The 18,554-nt window shown below is 41.4% G+C and overlaps 1 protein-coding gene across 4 annotated transcripts in view; it reads right to left on the bottom strand.

Annotated features, from left to right (window-relative positions):
* Positions 1 to 18,554, bottom strand: part of ak9 (adenylate kinase 9) — a 54,171-nt gene that overhangs the window by 34,229 nt on the left and 1,388 nt on the right. For 3 of the 4 annotated variants that reach the window (XM_061929107.2, XM_061929109.2, XM_061929111.2), the window contains exons 7-19: positions 16,696 to 16,854; positions 11,169 to 11,303; positions 11,003 to 11,077; positions 10,831 to 10,926; positions 9,205 to 9,344; positions 8,811 to 9,133; positions 8,204 to 8,224; positions 7,997 to 8,115; positions 7,601 to 7,742; positions 6,487 to 6,525; positions 6,225 to 6,386; positions 3,604 to 3,746; positions 3,040 to 3,255 (exon numbers count right to left, since the gene is read on the bottom strand). In XM_061929107.2, coding sequence (XP_061785091.1) covers positions 3,040 to 3,255; positions 3,604 to 3,746; positions 6,225 to 6,386; positions 6,487 to 6,525; positions 7,601 to 7,742; positions 7,997 to 8,115; positions 8,204 to 8,224; positions 8,811 to 9,133; positions 9,205 to 9,344; positions 10,831 to 10,926; positions 11,003 to 11,077; positions 11,169 to 11,303; positions 16,696 to 16,854 — 1,770 coding nt within the window. The remainder of the gene's footprint in view (positions 1 to 3,039; positions 3,256 to 3,603; positions 3,747 to 6,224; positions 6,387 to 6,486; positions 6,526 to 7,600; positions 7,743 to 7,996; positions 8,116 to 8,203; positions 8,225 to 8,810; positions 9,134 to 9,204; positions 9,345 to 10,830; positions 10,927 to 11,002; positions 11,078 to 11,168; positions 11,304 to 16,695; positions 16,855 to 18,554) is intronic. The other variant, XM_061929108.2, reaches the window with a different exon arrangement.

Raw genomic sequence — 18,554 nt, forward strand, 5'->3', positions numbered from 1 at the left:
CAGATGCACTAACCCCTCTGCCACCGTGAAGCCATATATATATATATATATATATATATATATATATATATATATATATATATATATATATATATATATATATATATGTATGTGTGGGAAAAAAAATCACAAGACTATTTCATCTCTACAGGCCTGTTTCATGAGGGGGGGTTCCCTCAATCATCAGGAGAAAATCTCCTGATGATTGAGGGAACCCCCCCTCATGAAACAGGCCTGTAGAGATGAAATAGTCTTGTGATTTTTTTTCCCACACATACATATATTGCGCTCTACTACGGTATCGAGCACTATTTTTTGGATAACCTTATTAAGATATCATATATGCTTTGTCTCCTTGTTGTGTGCGCAGTTTTGCACTGCACTCTCTTGATGTTATTGTCACATATGCATGTACAGTAGATGGCAGTATTGTCCTGTTTAAGAGTGTCACAACATTGCTGTTTACGGCAGACAAACTGCTTTACGGTAGACGAAAACGTGACTGCTGTTGTTGTGTGTTGTTACCGCGCTGGGAGGACGTTAATGAAACTGCCTAACAATAAACCCACATAAGAAACCAAGAACTCGCCCTCCATTATTCTACAGTTATAACGTGATTGGGCAGGCCCGCTGTTTATATTGTGGGAAAGCGGACGTGAAAACAGACTGTCGACACGTCACTCAGGTCCGCATGAATTTCGGGAGATTTTCAGGAGAAAATTTGTCCCGGGAGGTTTTCAGGAGAGGCGCTGAATTTCGGGAGTCTCCCGGAAAATCCGGTAGGGTTGGCAAGTATGAGCGTGACACTTTGCACTTTGGTAGTTGGCGATTACTCCAGCAGCACTGAGTGCGGACTCAGCCAAACTACCTCTAGGTAACCTCTAGGCTCCACTTTTCCAAAAATGTGCGAGTTTGATGCTAATATACATTGGCCTTGCTATTAGTATTAAATACTTTACATGGCGATTTCCACACTTCTAAATTTGACAATGAAAACTACAACTAAGACCCCGTCTACATTAAGCCGGATAACTCATTAAAGAATAAGTATTTAGCCTAAGCCCCGTTTCGGCCCCACTAAACCATCGCTTAAGGTTGGATAATTTTTTACACGGGTAAGTCTATTTCTTGAATCTCCGGCTCTTAGCTTTGTATGGACTCATTGATCGTTTACAAACTGAGTTTGGAGAGAAAGAAAGAAAGACCGCGCCCCACACAGGAAGTGACACCAGAAAGACTGCGCCACAGCCAGCTTCATAACAGACGCTTGTGGAAATCACACATGAACACTTTAAAAGAAGAAAACGCGCGATTGCAGCTATTTGGGATACAACATTTCTCAGACGGCAACATAACAGTTGAGCGACGTTTTTGGATAAGGTCTTAAAGAACAGCAGCCTGGTGGGATATGTTTTGTCAACGAGTGTGTTGTGCCAGAGGAACGGCAAGAGAACTTTCGAATGTCCAGGTCAGCTGTGATTCTACTTTGCGAAAAACTTTGTCCATTTGTCTAAGGGGAGACAACGAGAATGCGGGCTCCCGTAGATGAGGGAAAACAGTGAACGCATTTGGACTGGCAAAGCAGAGTATCAGTTATTGTCTGCGATGTATGTCGAGCGATTACTCAACGTCTAGTTTTGTACTCCATAACTATTGTGAAGCCATGAAGTGGTTGCGGCCGTCAAGTACGACCGCCAATTTCAGCCTGCAAGCACAGTGTCCTGACCAGATATCTAGATCCCTAGATTGATTGTCGTAAAATGTTCTTTATCACATTGTTTACTTTCACACGTCCATTAAAGATATGATTCATGTATGATGGCTCAGGTGTGATTCACTACAATAGGGCCAATTTAACAGCTGCTGATGGTTAGGCAAGCAAGGTTTACTGTTAAGAGAAATGTGGCAATAGGCTACATTGAAACACAGGGTAAGAATACACTTAGAGGTCAGAGGTAACTATGACGCGCACATTTTTTTTCGCGCATGCCTACTAGGTCGTGTTGCGCCGGCGGACGGAGGGGGTCTTAAACGGTGGCATTGTGTGTGTGTAGACAAGGATAAGGTTAGGTGGGATTTACCCTGGATAACCTTAGCTGGCTTTGTGTACAAGGGGCCTAAGATGCACATTAAAATCAAACAGCTGGTGTGTAATAAGTACACTACTTACAGTATTAACTGTTGCATCAACTATTTGAGGGAAGAAATTTAATGGTAACGGACAACAGTAGTGAAAAAAATAATTGACGTTGATTTGAGATATAAGTGTTTTGAGTTAAGAGTGCCGTCACAGAACCAATTAAGTTTGTAAGTTGAGTTATAGTGGAACTTCAATTCACAATTGCCTCTATTTGCATCCTTTTTGGTTTACAAATGTTTATATCCCGCCAAATATGTCTCTGTGTGTGGCCATTTTACAGAGGCTGTGTCTTGTTTACATCCTGTACACACAGGCGCGGCCATTTCGAAGAAGTTGGACGGCTCGCTGCCCTTCTGACGAGTTTATTTCCACTATTGTCGTACCTTGCGGTGGTTAGAGCTGTGTCAGCCTGTCTTAGAGATCACTTTGTATTATCAGAAACGCTTGAAATGTGTCCAAACTCTCACAGTCTTGCCGTACAGTGCTAGCATTTCAGTCACATTTACGACTAGAAATAGGGTGTGCGAATCCATCCATCCATTTTCTACCGCTTGTCCCTAAAAATAAAAAGGAGCACATGTGCAAATTCAGACTGTAACCCTTTTATTTGCATTTTGCTCCTTAAATGATTACATACAAAGTTGATCAAACTGGAGTAAAATTTTCACCCATCTGTGTACAAATGGACAAGTGATTGACGTGCAAGTGTCACTACTTAGTATGCACGGAGAGCTATGACCCTCCTCTTACTTCCACAAAGAGGGGTGGGGGTGAAACAACGTCTAGTTGGAGGAACTGGTCAGTCAAAGACCAAAACAAAAATACCACCTTAAAACCTGACACATGGGATGAGTAAAAAAAAATACAATCTCAGACTTTTAATCCAATTTTGAATGTACCTTTAACATCTCAGTGCTTGCGACAAACTGCTCTGGATTCAGAATGAAGTCTTCCCTTGCTTCCACGCTGGAGAAATAGTAGACCTTCTCTCGATACCTGGCGGCTATCTCATCTATACTGGGCATCAGCGTATTTTGCCTCTGCAGTACCACTGGGCAGAAATGATAGGTTTCACCAAAGGCTCTCTTGGGTGTTGCGTCCCCTGAGGATTCCGACTGTTCGAGAAAGCAAGGGGCAAATGGTAACATTAGACTTGCCGTTTGAAGAAAAATACAGCTTAATATACTGTATTTCATTAATTCTGTAAGAAAATTACGAGATTAAAATCTCCTAGAATACATGTTTTTGAATTACTAATTTAAGACACTTTTTTTAGCATTATTGAACTGATAAATTTAGAAAAATGTTCAGCAATGTTACAAAAAAATTGAAACAAATCTGTTTTCTACGCATCTTTATAAAATATCCTGTAATCAAATATTTTAAATTAATGCAATTCTTCTAACAATAAACAAAGCTACAGTACTTATGCCTTCACAATGAAAGGATGCATTTTCACTGACTTCTCCTTCATCCTCCTCCTCATCTGTATCCTTGGAAAAGCTGTCTTCGTCATCATCATCCAGGTTTGCCATGGCTTCGATATCCTCCGTCTCCTCATCCAGGTCCACTGCTGAAAACTCTCTGGGCAAAAACTTGAAAGGTTCTGCAGAACATTGGGTTTTTATGTTTAGGAAGACAGAAATCCTTCTAAAACAATCAGTGTAAAATTGTAAATATTATAATGTAACTCTGGCCCTTGAATGACATGATTTCAGTTCAAACTTGAATTTTTACAGCAGATTCTTAAAAACACTAAAGCCACCAGTCATATAGAAGAACCTTGACTCATGGTTTTCCCTTAGGTTCTTAAAGGGGAACTGTACTTTTTTGAAAGACATGACGACGAATGGATATATTTTTTTATCCATCCATCTTCTTCCGCTTATCCAGGGTCGGGTCGCGGGGGCAGCAGACTAAGCAGGGAAGCCCAGAATTCCCTCTCCCCAGCCACTTCGTCCAGCTCTCGTCAAGCACAAAAGTCCAATAACAAAACACCACCCGGGTTCAGATCCGGGCGGCCATTCTTCCCAATCACGCCTCTCCAGGTTTCACTGTCGTTGCTAACATGAGCATTGAAGTCCCCCAGGGGGACAAGGGAATCACCCGGGGGAGCACTTTCCAGTACTCCCTCGAGTGTATCCAAAAAGTGTGGGTACTCCGAACTGCTGTTTGGTGTGTAAGCTCAAACAACAGTAAGGACTGCTACCCTCTCGTCCACCGGGTTGAACACCAATGTGCAGGCTTTGAGCCAGGGGAAACAAGAATTGCTACCCCAGCCCGTCGCCTCTCACTGCGTGCAACGCCAGTGTGAAAGAGAGTCCAGCCCCTCTCAAGAGAACTGGTTCCAGAATCCTTGCTGTGCGTCAAAGTCAGTCCGACTATATCCAGCTGGAACTTCTCCACCTCGCGCACTAGCTCAGGCTCCTTCCCCCCCAGCGAGGTGACATTCCACATCCCAAAAGCTAGCTTATGTAGCCGAGGATCGGACCGCCAAGTGCCCTGCCTTCGGCTCACATTGCACCCGAACTTTATGGCCCCTCCCATGAGTGGTGGGTCCATTGGAGGGGGGACCCACGTTGCCTTTTCGGGCTGTGCCCAGCCGGGCCCCATGGGGACAGGCCCGGCCACCAGGCGCTCGCCATCGTGCCCCAACTCCGGGCCTGGCTCCAGAGGGGGACACCAGTGACCCGCGTCCAGATGAGGAAAACTGAGTCTCGGTTGTTGTATTTCCATAGAAGTCTTCGAGCTGCTCTTTGTCTGATCCCTCACCTAGGACCTGTTTGTCTTGGGAGACCCTACCAAGGGGCATAGAAGCCCCCGGACAACATAGCTCCTAGGATCATTGGGACACGCAAACTCCTCTACCACGATAAGGTGTCAGTTCAGAGAGGAGTATATATTTTTTAATGCATTCTGAATATTGAATACATGTAAATAAAAGTACGCTTACAGTGGAGCCAATGGAAGGTTCTCTATTCCGCCCATAAAATCAAATAAATAACCATTCAATAACCACCAACAATACTCCTTTTACATTTTGTAATTTGAATATTTATCAAGTATTAGTGATATTGTTATTATCAGCGCTAACGCAGACAAACTATTTATAGCGGCGAGGTGATCACTACCATGTGTCCCTATGTTTACATCATCGTGTGGTCTACTGCTTCCTCGCTTCCTTGCTCCCTGTAAGTTTTTTGTAGATCATAAATCATGCTTCTCACCTGGAAAAAAGAAGTCTGAGTAGGTATTCTGACAAGTTGGTACACTTTGACAGCCATTTAAGACCCGAAAATGGCCAGCATGACACAAAAAGACGCTTGGTCCCCCGCCCTCCCCCCACTCCGTTTCTTCATGAGGATTATGAGACATTCTTCACCTAAATGGGAGTATATGAACATCCAAGCATCCTAATGACAGCAGACATTGTACAGTAAGTGATGTTTTATTATGTGTGTTGGCTCTCATGAAATCTGCAGTGAGTAATAATCAGTAATGTAGAAAAAAAAAGCAAACATCGTGATGCATTTTTAAAATTAATGCGCCGTGTTTGTTTAAAATGAGCAAAATATGTCAATATTAAATGTGCCCATTACTACATTATATATGCTTACAGCATGTATATAAAGCCTTAATGGAGGTGTTTGGATGTATTTTTAAGGGCTTTAAAGGCGGAATTGAATGGCTCCCATAGCATACTTTTCATCGCATTTATTTAATATTTAGAATGCAAAAACAAAAAAAAAACATCCATTGTCATGTCTTTCATAATGATTGTGAATGATAGGCAAAATTCTAAAAAAAAGGTCAGTTCCCATTTAAATACAGCACAGCAATCTTGTTCTATAGAGGATCTTGGACTAGCGTAACAATTTATGTATTTTATACTTTATGACTTTATAACTTTATTTTGGACTATATTTGAGGTAAAAACCTTAAAGTATACAAAGTCTAAATTAAAACAAGCGAGAAGAAAGGAGTTTTCCTAAAAACATGGCTTTAAGAACCATTCAGCAGTTAGCCTTGATTAGAAAAAATTATAATATATTAAAAAATAAAAAAAATAAAGGGATTCACTCACTCTCCATGAGCTGGACAATCTCGTCGAGGAGTTCCTCAGGGCTGCGGTTGCCTGCCTCCAGTACTGAGTGGCTAATGCTTAGAGACAACTGCATTCCCTCCCATTCTCTTGTAAACTGGACCTTTTCAGCTTTTTGCTGCTCTGTATCCGGAGAAGTCTTTTCTGTATGGTTATGGTAAACAGCGAACAAGGAGAGTCAAGTTCATTGTTCAGATCATCTCAAACAAATACATAAAATATGCAAACATTTTAAATGTCTTACCTTCCTTTTTATCTGGTTGTTCAGTGCCATCATTCTTGACTTTTGCAGTATATTGAAAAAATATGTTTGGTCAATTCACAATGAGGTCAAACTAATACAGTGGTAATTTGGTTTTGGTGTGATTAAATTTCTCAAAAAATTTGCACCGGTTTGTGTATACTGTCTTGGTTATCGTACGGCCAATCACACATTTCACGTAACAAACTCGTCCCTCTCCCCGCAAATAATCCCGCACAATCCATCCATCCATCCATCCATCTTCTTCCGCTTATCCGAGGTCGGGTCGTGGGGGCAGCAGCCTAAGCAGGGAAGCCCAGACTTCCCTCTCCCCAGCCACTTCGTCCAGCTCTTCCCGTGGGACCCCGAGGCGTTCCCAGGCCAGCCGGGAGACATAGTCTTCCCAACGTGTCCTGGGTCTTCCCCGCGGCCTCCTACCGGTCGGACGTGCCCTAAACACCTCCCTAGGGAGGCGCTCAGGTGTCCAGTGCCCAAAAAATTATCCATCCATTGGTGACTCAGTTCTGTTTTTTTAATTAAGTATGACTGCAAAATAACCCACCATGGGGGCCAAACAAATTTGTAGAAGAGTTGTAGCATACTGCTGTCGGTGTAGCCGACAGCATTATGCCATGACAGTGTGACCTGTTGTGTGGTTAAGTCTCTTGCATCCGTGTGTTTGCATAAAATAAAAATATATAATAAAATATCTTTATTTTCTGTGCGTTCTTTGATGCCACACGAGTGCCAGCACATTATTAGAAGGTGAGAAAACTTCTCTTATCACTATCTTCAGCAGAAAGTGTCTTCAACTAAACTAAAGTGATGTTAAATGTTCATTTATTCATTTCATTCGTTATTGTGGATTTTTTTCTATATGTAAAAGTTTAATTATTTTATGAAAATGTGTTTGTGTTAAAATTTTCGGGTGTCTACAACGGATTAATTGGATTTATGTTACTTCTTATGGGAAAAACTGCTTTGGTTTTCGCTCGATTTGGTCTTCGTCTGACCTTTTGGAAGACGAAAACCAAGATAATACTGCACCTTTAACACTTGAACAGATTTAGCTGATCTATGTCTCTACATCTTATTGTTTTAACTGAATGATACTTACCTCCTTCATTGTACATGAGACAGAAGAGGAAATCTGGATGGATCCCGGCTCGTTCTAATGATTCCAATTGGGACACATTTTTGGGAAAATTATCAAGCACCCAGCCCATGCCGAGCTCGGCTTTCGCATTCGCCTCTTCGTTCTGTGAAAAAAAAAGAATTTTTTTAAAATACCTGAGCAACATTCACTAGACACCTCATTAGGTACACTTCCACCACAATCGAATGAGATCCAACACAAGCGAGGGATCAATACAAGCCTTTACAAACAACATTGTTTCGAGTATCAACATGAAAAGGGGCCATTTATGAAATAAGCATAGAGTAGTTACGGCAAAAGTTAAAGTGCCACAAAAAAATTTAAACTACATAAATGTTCTTCTCCTTCAAGACTTACTTCTGTTATAATCTTGTTAACAGCTAGAGAATAGATTTCCTTGTCTGTCTCGCTCGATTGTTTGGCCTCCTCCAAGGTACTCTGCAAAAGGGCTTTTACCTCAGGATGATCCTCCGTGACTGAGGACAGCCGAAAGAACATTTTGACCGTGTTAGATTACTTCTATTTATGAAATAAGTAACATTACATTTTTGGAATTGTTCTTACCCTCCACAGCTGGCTTGTCATCTGGGGAGGCAAATTATGAGAAAAGCAATTGAATTAATATAATCGAGATTTAATTTTACACAGCATTGAATATCAGTCCTGGATAATATATTTCCCTTGAAAACGCTGTTTAATAATCGTGCTGGAGACATTTACGCATAAAAACTGACTAGTGGCGCCAAGATACTTCACACCAACAGATTTGGAGCTTTTCTTCCTTCCTTCACACACCATCGGCTTTGAGAGATAGAGCCTCAACACAGAGACAAACCTGTATTTTAGGATAATGATCAATGATGAAGAGTCATCAAACAACTATCAAGAAGCTAAGAAAGTCTTATTAACATAAATCAAACGTATTATCAGGTTTGTCTTCAACTCTGTAAATACTGTATTTCTTCAGCCATCAGGACAGTAGTGTTGGTCAATGTGAATTATAAAACATCACTGCCAAGAATTATGTCCTTACTTAGCATTCATTGTACAGCACATAGAACAAATCAAAACATTTACATCAGTTGGATCTGGTGATACACTGATAATTACTTAACCTAAGGTCTTTTTCATTTAGTTGAGTTTAGTTAAACAAAAATTGACAAAAACCTACCGGTACCTGAAGTCTGATCGCTTTGCTGCTTCAAACTAATCTTCTCAATAGCGGCCTGCAATCCATCCTCTTTGATTTTGTCAAGCCTCTCCTGCTCCAGCTGAGACAGCAGAGGCTCTACCAGTGCCTCCACTTCCAGCACTGAAACTTTGTGCCGCTCAGCCATAAGTTTGGCAAGGGCGCTCCTCCCCGATTGCGGGATTCCAATGATGCAAACCCTGCAAGGGGGGCTGGGCATTGGAGGGAGCAGGTAGCGTCTTGGGTTGGTCATGAACTTTTCAAAGGCCTCTTGGGACGAAAGGATGTACAGTTTTTCCTGGAAGCTGGATAATAATCGATGAGAAAACATTTTCAAACCATTGCTTGGCTTAAAAGTAAAAAAAAGCAGCCTCACCCTACGGAGTATTCTGGCTTTCCAGGGAGGAACCTTCCTTCCTTCAGAGCAACAGGACAAATTCGACCCCAGCGGCTCCTCCGCCACCTGAAGCCTGGCACCATCATCCTTGTGGAAGACATGAACCTCAATAGGTCTTCCTAGAAACGAAACAGAAGGCTTGAAAGTCAGTTTATGGATAAAGAAATATTAACAGTATGCATGTTAACAGTTGGTTTTGCAATGTTCAAGACTGCTAGAAAGTAGGAAATGCAGTATCTGGTTCGATGTCCAGCATCAAAACATTTCAGTTTAAAGTAGACAAAAAAACATGTCCAGTAATGCCAATAAACAGGTAGTTTTGCATTCTCCAAAGATGTAAAATGTGTGGCGAAGTAGTGACCACGCAGCTCACTTTAGTATAATATAAAACTTCACAGTCGAGGCCAAATATTTATGCCTTCCGAGTTGTCTTGAACGCAGCACAGAACTCAATGCGCTGAACACAGCATAACCTCATTGCAACGTAACATGTTGGCCATAAGGTTTGTAAATATATTTATGTATCAAACAAGACAAATAAATATTCAAAATATCAACAACATTGTTTTAACTGCTGAAGGAACCTACAACAAGACCCTTTCTTCCTTGTGGTGAATACTTGCTCCAATGTGGTTGTCAAGTTTATGAGATGTAATGTAAGTGAATGCCACTGTGACTGTTTTTATTGTTGTTATAAATGATAAGTGATTATAATAATAATGATACATGTTGTTTCTGTTATTATAATTAATTGTGTTTGTTGTTGTTTAATTATTTTAATCACTATTTATGTTATTGTTATTGAAACAGTTGTTGCTATTATTACGGTAATGTATGTTTTCCTTTTTTAGTATTGTATTGTATGTGTTATCAATTGCTTTGAAAATGTATATGCTATACTTGGAAATCTGGGATTATGTTGGGGTTGATCTATTTTGATATGATTTGAATACTGTTCTGTATGAGTTTTGTAAACAAAAAAAATGGAAAAAACTATTTAAGGGTTAAACAGTTTTTTTTCAATGCCAATATTGTTTGAACGTATGCATTCACATACAGTGGAATGGAACTGCTATTGTGAAGTTGCAAAAATTGAACTAAAGACATTTGGGAAAACACTTCTAAAGTGACACAAAATGTCAAAGTATTGCACAGCACAGTTAGTATCAATGGGTTAATTATGGGTGTAAGTCCCACCTTATGCTTATTTTGCTGATTTTTTGTTTTACTGGACCTAACTTCATTTTACACGTGTGTGCTAAAAAGGAATAATAATCGTTGAGATCAGTGAGACACATCTGTGACTCGAACAATCTTTGCATTTCACTTTTGTTGTTAAAGTTAACACAAACTGTCTTTTTGTCTCTACGTCTGAATATAAACAATGATTAACTTCTTTTGACACGTATGTATGATCATACATACGTGTCAAAAGAAGTTAATCATTGTTGTCCATCAGAATGTTGTCTGGACAGTTAATAAAGCTTTCATGATAGTGGAGGTTGGAAGCGACTATTTCTACTTTCGTTATTTATGATAGTTTGGACTTTGGGGGTTCCATTGCATTTGATTGTGCTTTGAAGATGAAATGTCATATAAACTGACTGTGTCGATATCTTCGGGCAGTTCTTTGTCCTGATGGAGGACAACTGGAATGGAGACACGCTGTATTGCCATCGATCCTAGACGTGACAGCACAAACTAGAAGAACCATTACGCAGATGTCAATGAGAAGCATCCACAGTTCACTGCACACTTGAACGCAGCCATTACTAACCAAGAGCAACGCTTCAGGTTTGTCACTTCCGTCCAATTCGAAAAGGTAAATAGGGTTGTGGTCCATCATGTAGTCCTGAAAGAAACCACGTTTGTGTTCGGGTCCGATCCAAATATGGTGCATACTTTAATTTGGGTGCATACTGAGATTTTGAAATGTGTCTAACCTCCAGTGGTCTCAGGATGGTGTCCTTGTATGTGTTGATTCTAAGAGATGTATTTCTCGGATGATATGCTGGGGCCCACACCAACTGGTCAATAGTGATCTTTGGGGTTTGTTCATCTTCCTCTTCTTCTTCCTCCTGCAACCACAAAAATCCCTGTCAGTGTTAACTGAGAATTATTTACAGTATGCATGATCCTGATTGATTATCTGGCACGAGCACGGATAGACCCCGAGTGGTGCTAGCACCTGCTCTTTTGCCCCGGGTAAGAAAAGTGCCCTTTCTGCTAGATCAGTGGTCGGCAACCCACGGCTCCGGAGCCGCTTGCGGCTCTTTGATCACTCTGATGCGGCTCAGCTGCATGCTTACTGCCCATTCTGATTTTTCTGGGAGACTTCCGGATTTCAGTGCATCTCCAATAAATCTCCCGGAACAAATATTCTCAGATTTACACTCTAACAATTGTATTAAGGGCCTACTGTGATAGTACAGCATTTAACGACCTCTACAACCTGTACTAACAACGTGCCAGCACAGTCACATGTTGTATGCAACTGATGCTTGCACACGTAGGTGACAGCAAGCCACACAGGTTACACTGACGGGGCCGTATAAAACAACTTTAACACTCTTACTAATAATGCGCCACACTGTGAACCAAAACCAAACAAGAATGACAAACACATTTTGGGAGAACATACACACCTTAACACAACATAAACACAACAGAATAAATACCCAGAATCACATGCAACCCTAACTCTTCCGGGCTACATTATACCCCCCCCCCCCCCCCACCCCCCCCCCCCCCCGCCGCTAACACCAACCCCCCCCCCCCCCCTCCGTGCGTCGGTTAAGGTGGGCGGGGTTAGGTGGTAGGGGCGGTGTATAATGTAGCCCGGAAGAGTTAGGGCTGCAAAGGATTCTGGGTATTTGTTCTGTTGTGTTTATGTTGTGTTAAGGTGCGGATATTCTCCAGAAATGTGTTAGTCATTCTTGTTTGGTGTGGGTTCACATTGTGGCGCATTGTTAGTAAGAGTGTTAAAGTTGTTTTATACGGCCACCGTCAGTGTGACCTGTGTGGATGTTAACCAAGTATGCCTTGCTGTCAACTTGGGAAACTTGATAGTTGTTGCCCTTCTTAGAGGATAATGGTATCACTGAGCTGTTCCAGTCCGGTTTTAAAGCCCTCCACAGCACAGAGTCAGCGCTTCTAAAAGTTTTTAACGATATCCTCCTGTCCACTGATTCTGGTAAATATGTTGTCCTGGTGCTTTTAGATCTGTCTGCTGCGTTCGACACCGTCGACCACGCCACCTTAATCACTCGTCTTGAGAACTGTGTGGGCATTAAGGGCGCCGCCCTCAACTGGTTCTGGTCGTACCTAACCGACAGGAGTTTTTGTGTAAAAGTAGACAGTTTTATGTCGTCCACAGCTCCTTTACCACATGGGGTCCCCCAGGGCTCAATCCTTGCCCCAATTTTATTTGCGCTTTACCTTCTCCCCCTTGGTTCTATTTTTAGGAAGTACAGTATTGCATTTCATTTTTATGCCAATGATTGCCAGATTTATTTTCCCATGGCACAAAATAACACGGTTCAACGTCTTATTGACTGCCTGCACGACATCAAAGTCTGGCTTTCAGCTAACTTCCTGAGCCTAAATGAAGATAAAACAGAAGTTATGTTGTTCGGTCCAAGTCGCTCTCCCTCCCCCAACGTTGACCTCGGCACTCTGACCCCGTATCGCAGCAACTCTGTCACAAACCTGGGGGTAAAGTTTGACTCAGATTTTAAATTCGAAAAACAAATCAGCAGCGTCGTTCAAAAAAGCTTTTATCAATTACGCCAAATAGCGAAAGTGAAACCGCTTCTATCAAGACATGATCTTGAGAAATTAATCCACGCTTTTATCTCGACTCGTCTTGATTATTGTAATGCCCTGTATGTAGGCATTAGCCAGGCCTCCCTCGCCCGCCTGCAGCTCGTGCAGAACTCTGCTGCTCGTCTGCTAACACAGACCCGCAGACGTGAGCACATCACCCCTATTTTAGCGTCCCTTCACTGGCTCCCTGTGCGTTACCGAATACATTTTAAACTCCTTTTATTTGTTTTTAAATGTCTAAACAACCTCGCGCCAACCTATCTCTCCGACCTCCTTCAGCCTTACTGCCCCACCCGATCCTTAAGATCAGCCGATCAGCTGCTGTTGACGGTCCCTGACACAAGGCTGAAGCTTAGAGGTGACAGAGCTTTCGCCGTTGCTGCTCCCAAGCTCTGGAACGACCTACCCCTGAGTGTTAGACAAGCCTCCTCTCTTCCTGTTTTTAAATCTCTCTTAAAACATACTTTTATTCCATGGCTTTTAACACTGAGTGATATCCATCCTGCAATGGCGCCCCATAATACACCTGCTGTGATCCTGTTTTTATGTTTTTATTAATTCTATTTTAATTATTTATTTTTTATCGTGTTCTGTTTGTGTTGTGTTGTGTTTGCTCGGTACTCGTTTTATCTTTTAACCTGCTCATTGTACAGCACTTTGGCTACCCCTGTGGTAAATTTTAAATGTGCTCTATAAATAAAGTTGATTTGATTTGATTTGATTTGACTTGTGTGAGTTGTCAGAAGCCTCATACATCCTGTGAGTGGACCGGCACGCTGTTTGTACAGATTGTAGAGGGCGTTAGATGACGTGCCATCACGGCACGCTCGAGAGAATAAACGCCCTGAAACTATTCTTAGTGTCCCGGAAAATTCGGGAGGGTTAGCAAGTATGACGCTGTCAAGCGCCATTCATATAAACCTCGCGGGCCCCAGTAACATTACATTTTCACACTAAGGTGCGGCCCGCGTGTCTGAGACCCCTGGTTTATACATAGCACAAAGCAAAAAAAACAACTTTGTATGTAGTGTTAATTAATTTTAAATTTCAACAGAGTTTTGTGGCTCCCATTGTCTTCTTTAATTTGTGAAACTGGTCAAAATGGCTCTTTGAGTGGTAAAGGTTGCCAACCCCTGTGCTAGATAAATTACTCTCTGACATCAATTCCCCCAAATATGTTTTGATAACTGATGGGGGATATATTTTAGTTTTTGTGAGAATTCAACTACAATACATTTGGACTCTTTGCAAAAGGCCTTGGTGAGGCCGTTCCGTAAAAATTTAAATCCCTCCATCCTTCAACAATTCCTAGGGAGTTCTTGTTCGCCGTGCTTGCAGAGCGACTCCAGGCCTGTATACATAACACAAACACACACACACCATAGACTGCTACACACAGTTATGTGCACATTACCCACCCCTATCACGCCTTTGCCACTGCTTATCCCATTGATGTGCGACGGATGGCTAGAGCAGTGCCATCTGCAGCTTCGAAAAACCGGATGCTCCAACCGTTGCAAATCTTGTGGTTTCTGTGTTGTGAGATGTGTTTATGGCTATTGTGTTTTTTAAGCCCCTCCCCATAAGAGCCTAGTACGGAATTTACTTTTTTTTTACTTGTGGCGACCCATCAGTGTTTCTGCTCTGTCTTCCCTGTCTACTTACAATGTATGTCTGCTCTTGAACGGGTCTGTGCTAAAATGTAATTTTGTTGTACTTTTTAAATGCAATGATAGTAAAGTGGGGCAGCACGGTGGGACAGGGGTTAGTGCATGTGCCTCACAATACGAAGGTCCTGAGTTTAATCCCGGGCTCGGGATCTTTCTGTGTGGAGTTTGCATGTTCTCCCTGTGACTGCGTGGGTTCCCTCCGGTTACTCCGGCTTCCTCCCACCTCCAAAGACACGCACCTGGGGATAGGTTGATTGGCAACACTAAATTGGCCCTAGTGTGTGAATGTGATTGTTGTCTGTCTATCTGTGTTGGCCCTGCGATGAGGTGGCGACTTGTCCAGGGTGTACCCCGCCTTCTGCCCTAATGCAGCTGAGATAGGCACCCCCCGTGACCCCGAAAGGGATAAGCTGTAGAAAATGGGTGGATGGATGGATAATAAAGTGCTATTCTATCCTACCCTATCCACTATCCTCACAACCTCACATGCTGCCCCACTCTTCCTAATGTAGCACTGCGCGCCACAACTAACCGCTGCACTCTACAGGCTACAGTCTCCTCTGACACCCAGCATCAGACAGACAGGTAATAACCGTGTTTGTGCAATACCAGACTTTGTTTGGTGCAAAATTAAGCACACTATTAGAGCAGCTAAAAATGTATGGTGCCACTTTTCCTAAACAAAATAGAAAAAAACAATAGAAAAACTAAAGCTTTTGTCTAACTGTTTACTGATGATTGTTTAATGAAGGGAGAGCATATTTATCAACACTTGCATTTCAAAATATGGAACATTTTCCAGGAACATTTTAAACAAAAAAAGGGTTGTTTTTTTTTAATTGGTGCTGTCAAATTATATATTTCTTAAATTAGATTAATCACACTTTTAAATTTGAATTAATCATGCTTAATCAGAGGTTATTACTTGCTTGCATAATATCAAATTGACTTAAAAAACACCCCAATAGTTGGACACTAATGCAAATTTATTGTCAGAAGGTCATATGAAAACATTTGTTTAATGTTTCTATAGAATGCACAAAATGTATTTGTTCAAAACTTGGTAAGAGTTTTATCTAAAGTCCAGTCAGGTTGTATTTCCAAGTTCTCATTTTTGCTCTGATGTATGCATTGACCTGATGACAGAGTGTAAAACAACCCGTGTTGCCTTTCAGGTAACCATCCGCAGTTAAGGGAAAAGAGCATATACAGTCAAATTTAGTCACTAGAAAAAAGTGCTACATAAATGTAATCAATTTTAATTTTTTATTATTATAAAATAAATTGTGTGACTAATCTGTGTATAAACATGATTAATGCAATATTTTTGGGTGATTAATCACACGAGTTAAGACATTTTTAACAACCCTTGTTTTTATTGTCATCACTCGTAAAAAAAGTTAGTAAAAAAAAAAAGTTAAGACATGGCCTGACCGAGACTCAAACCCACGTAACTTAATTGTTACTAAAGAAAGAGAACTTTGCTTTCGATGGGGGAAAGTCTCAGGCAGGCAAATCATTTGACAGATTTGCTGTTCGACAGAATAGATTACGTTTATTTGTTTTGTTAAACTTAAAATCCTAAATATTGAGATGAAAGGTGGGTTTTGACAGTCTGGTGACATATATTGTATATATTATTAGTGTGATACTGCTAATGCCTCAACCTTGTCAGAAAACAATAAATAAATGTGTGTACTGTTCACATTTGTTTTGTTCAGTTTGATTATTTGAGTTTGTATCGGTTACTATATAAGTTTAAAATATACTTTGATTTGTATTATAATAATAAAAATGTAATGAATAATTTTTGCGATGGATCCACCTTCCCCCCAAAATGTTTGTGCACGTGTGTGTTGATTACACATCATAGACATTTGGTGGGTCAATGCCCCCATACATAGCACCAATACAAAGAAGCTATGATGGCAACACGTGAAAATAAATAGATAGATGCAGGACCAGTGTGTTATACCTCTTCCTCTGAGTCTTCCTGGCCCTCGTCTTTTTCATCTATAGATCCTATGACATGAAAGTCACTGTCACACTTCCACCTGTCTTGACTGTACATCAGGCCTGTCTCCGGGTGTTGCTTCTGACCCGACAGCCTCTGGACCAGATCCTTGTCTGCACACTGATACAAGATTGTATACAGTCGTGGTCAAAAGTTTACATACACTTGTAAAGAACATAATGTCATGGCTGTCTTGAGTTTCCAATAATTTCTATAACTCTTATTTTTATGTGATAGAGTGATTGGAGCACATACTTGTTGGTCACAAAAAACATTCATGATGTTTGGTTCTTTTATCAATCAATCAATCAATCAATCAATCAATCAATCTTTATTTATATAGCCCTAAATCACAAGTGTCTCAAAGGGCTGCACAAGCCACAACGACATCCTCGGTACAAAGCCCACATACGGGCAAGGAAAAACTCACCCCAGTGGGACGTCGATGTGAATGACTATGAGAAACCTTGGAGAGGACCGCATATGTGGGTAACCCCCCCCCCCTCTAGGGGGGGGGGGGGGGTTACCCACATTTTATGAATTTATTATGGGTCTACTGAAAGTGTGACCAAATCTGCTGGGTCAAAAGTATACATACAGCAATGTTAATATTTGGTTACATGTCCCTTGGCAAGTTTCACTGCAATAAGGCACTTTTGGTAGCCATCCACAAGCTTCTGGCAAGCTTCTGGTTGAATTTTCGACCACTCCTCTTGACAAAATTGGTGCAGTTCAGCTAAATTTGTTGGTTTTCTGACATGGACTTGTTTCTTGTCCACAGGTTTAAGTCAGGACTTTGGGAAGGCCATTCTAAAACCTTAATTCTAGCCTGATTTAGCCATTTCTTTACCACTTTTGACGTGTGTTTAGGGTTATTGTCCTGTTGGAACACCCAACTGCGCCCAAGACCCAACCTACGGGCTGATGATTTTAGGTTGTCCTGAAGAATTTCGAGGTAATCCTACTTTTTCATTGTTCCACTTATTCTCTGTAAAGCACCAGTTCCATTGGCAGCAAGACAGGCCCATAGCATAATACTACCACCACCAGGTTTGACGGTAGGAATTGGTGTTCCTGGGATTAAAGGCCTCACCTTTTCTCCTCCAAACATATTGCTGGATATTGTGGCCAAACAGCAAAATTTTTGTTTCATCTGACCACAGAACTTTCCTCCAGAAGGTCTTATCTTTGTCCATGTGATGTCAGATGAAACAAAAATTTAGCTGTTTGGCCACAATACCCAGCAACATGTTTGGAGGAGAAAAGGTGAAGCCTTTAATCCCAGGAACACCCATGCTGACCGTCAAGCATAGTGGTGGTATGTAGTCTTCTCTGGGCCTGTTTTGCTGCCAATGCAACTGGTGCTTTACAGAGAGTAAATGGGACAATGAAAAAGGAGGATTACCTCCAAATTCTTCAGGACAACCTAAAATCATCAGCCCGGAGGTTGGGTCTTGGGCGCAGTTTGCTGTTCCAACAGGACAATGACCCCAAACACACGTCAAAAGTGGTAAAGGAATGGCTAAATCAGGCTAGAATTAAGATTTTAGAATGGTCTTCCCAAAGTCCTGACTTAAACGTGTGGACAATGCTGAAGAAACAAGTCCATGTCAGAAAACCAACAAATGTAGCTGAACTGCACCAATTTTGTCAAGAAGAGTGGTCAAAAATTCAACCAGAAGCTTGTGGATGGCTACCAAAAGCACCTTACTACAGTGAAACTTGCCAAGGGACATGTAACAAAATATTAACATTGCTGTATGTATCCTTTTGACACAGCAGATTTGGTCACATTTTCAGTGGACCCATAATAAATTCAT

This window comes from Nerophis lumbriciformis, linkage group LG34, assembly GCF_033978685.3.
Source record: "Nerophis lumbriciformis linkage group LG34, RoL_Nlum_v2.1, whole genome shotgun sequence".
Classification (NCBI taxonomy): domain Eukaryota; kingdom Metazoa; phylum Chordata; class Actinopteri; order Syngnathiformes; family Syngnathidae; genus Nerophis; species Nerophis lumbriciformis.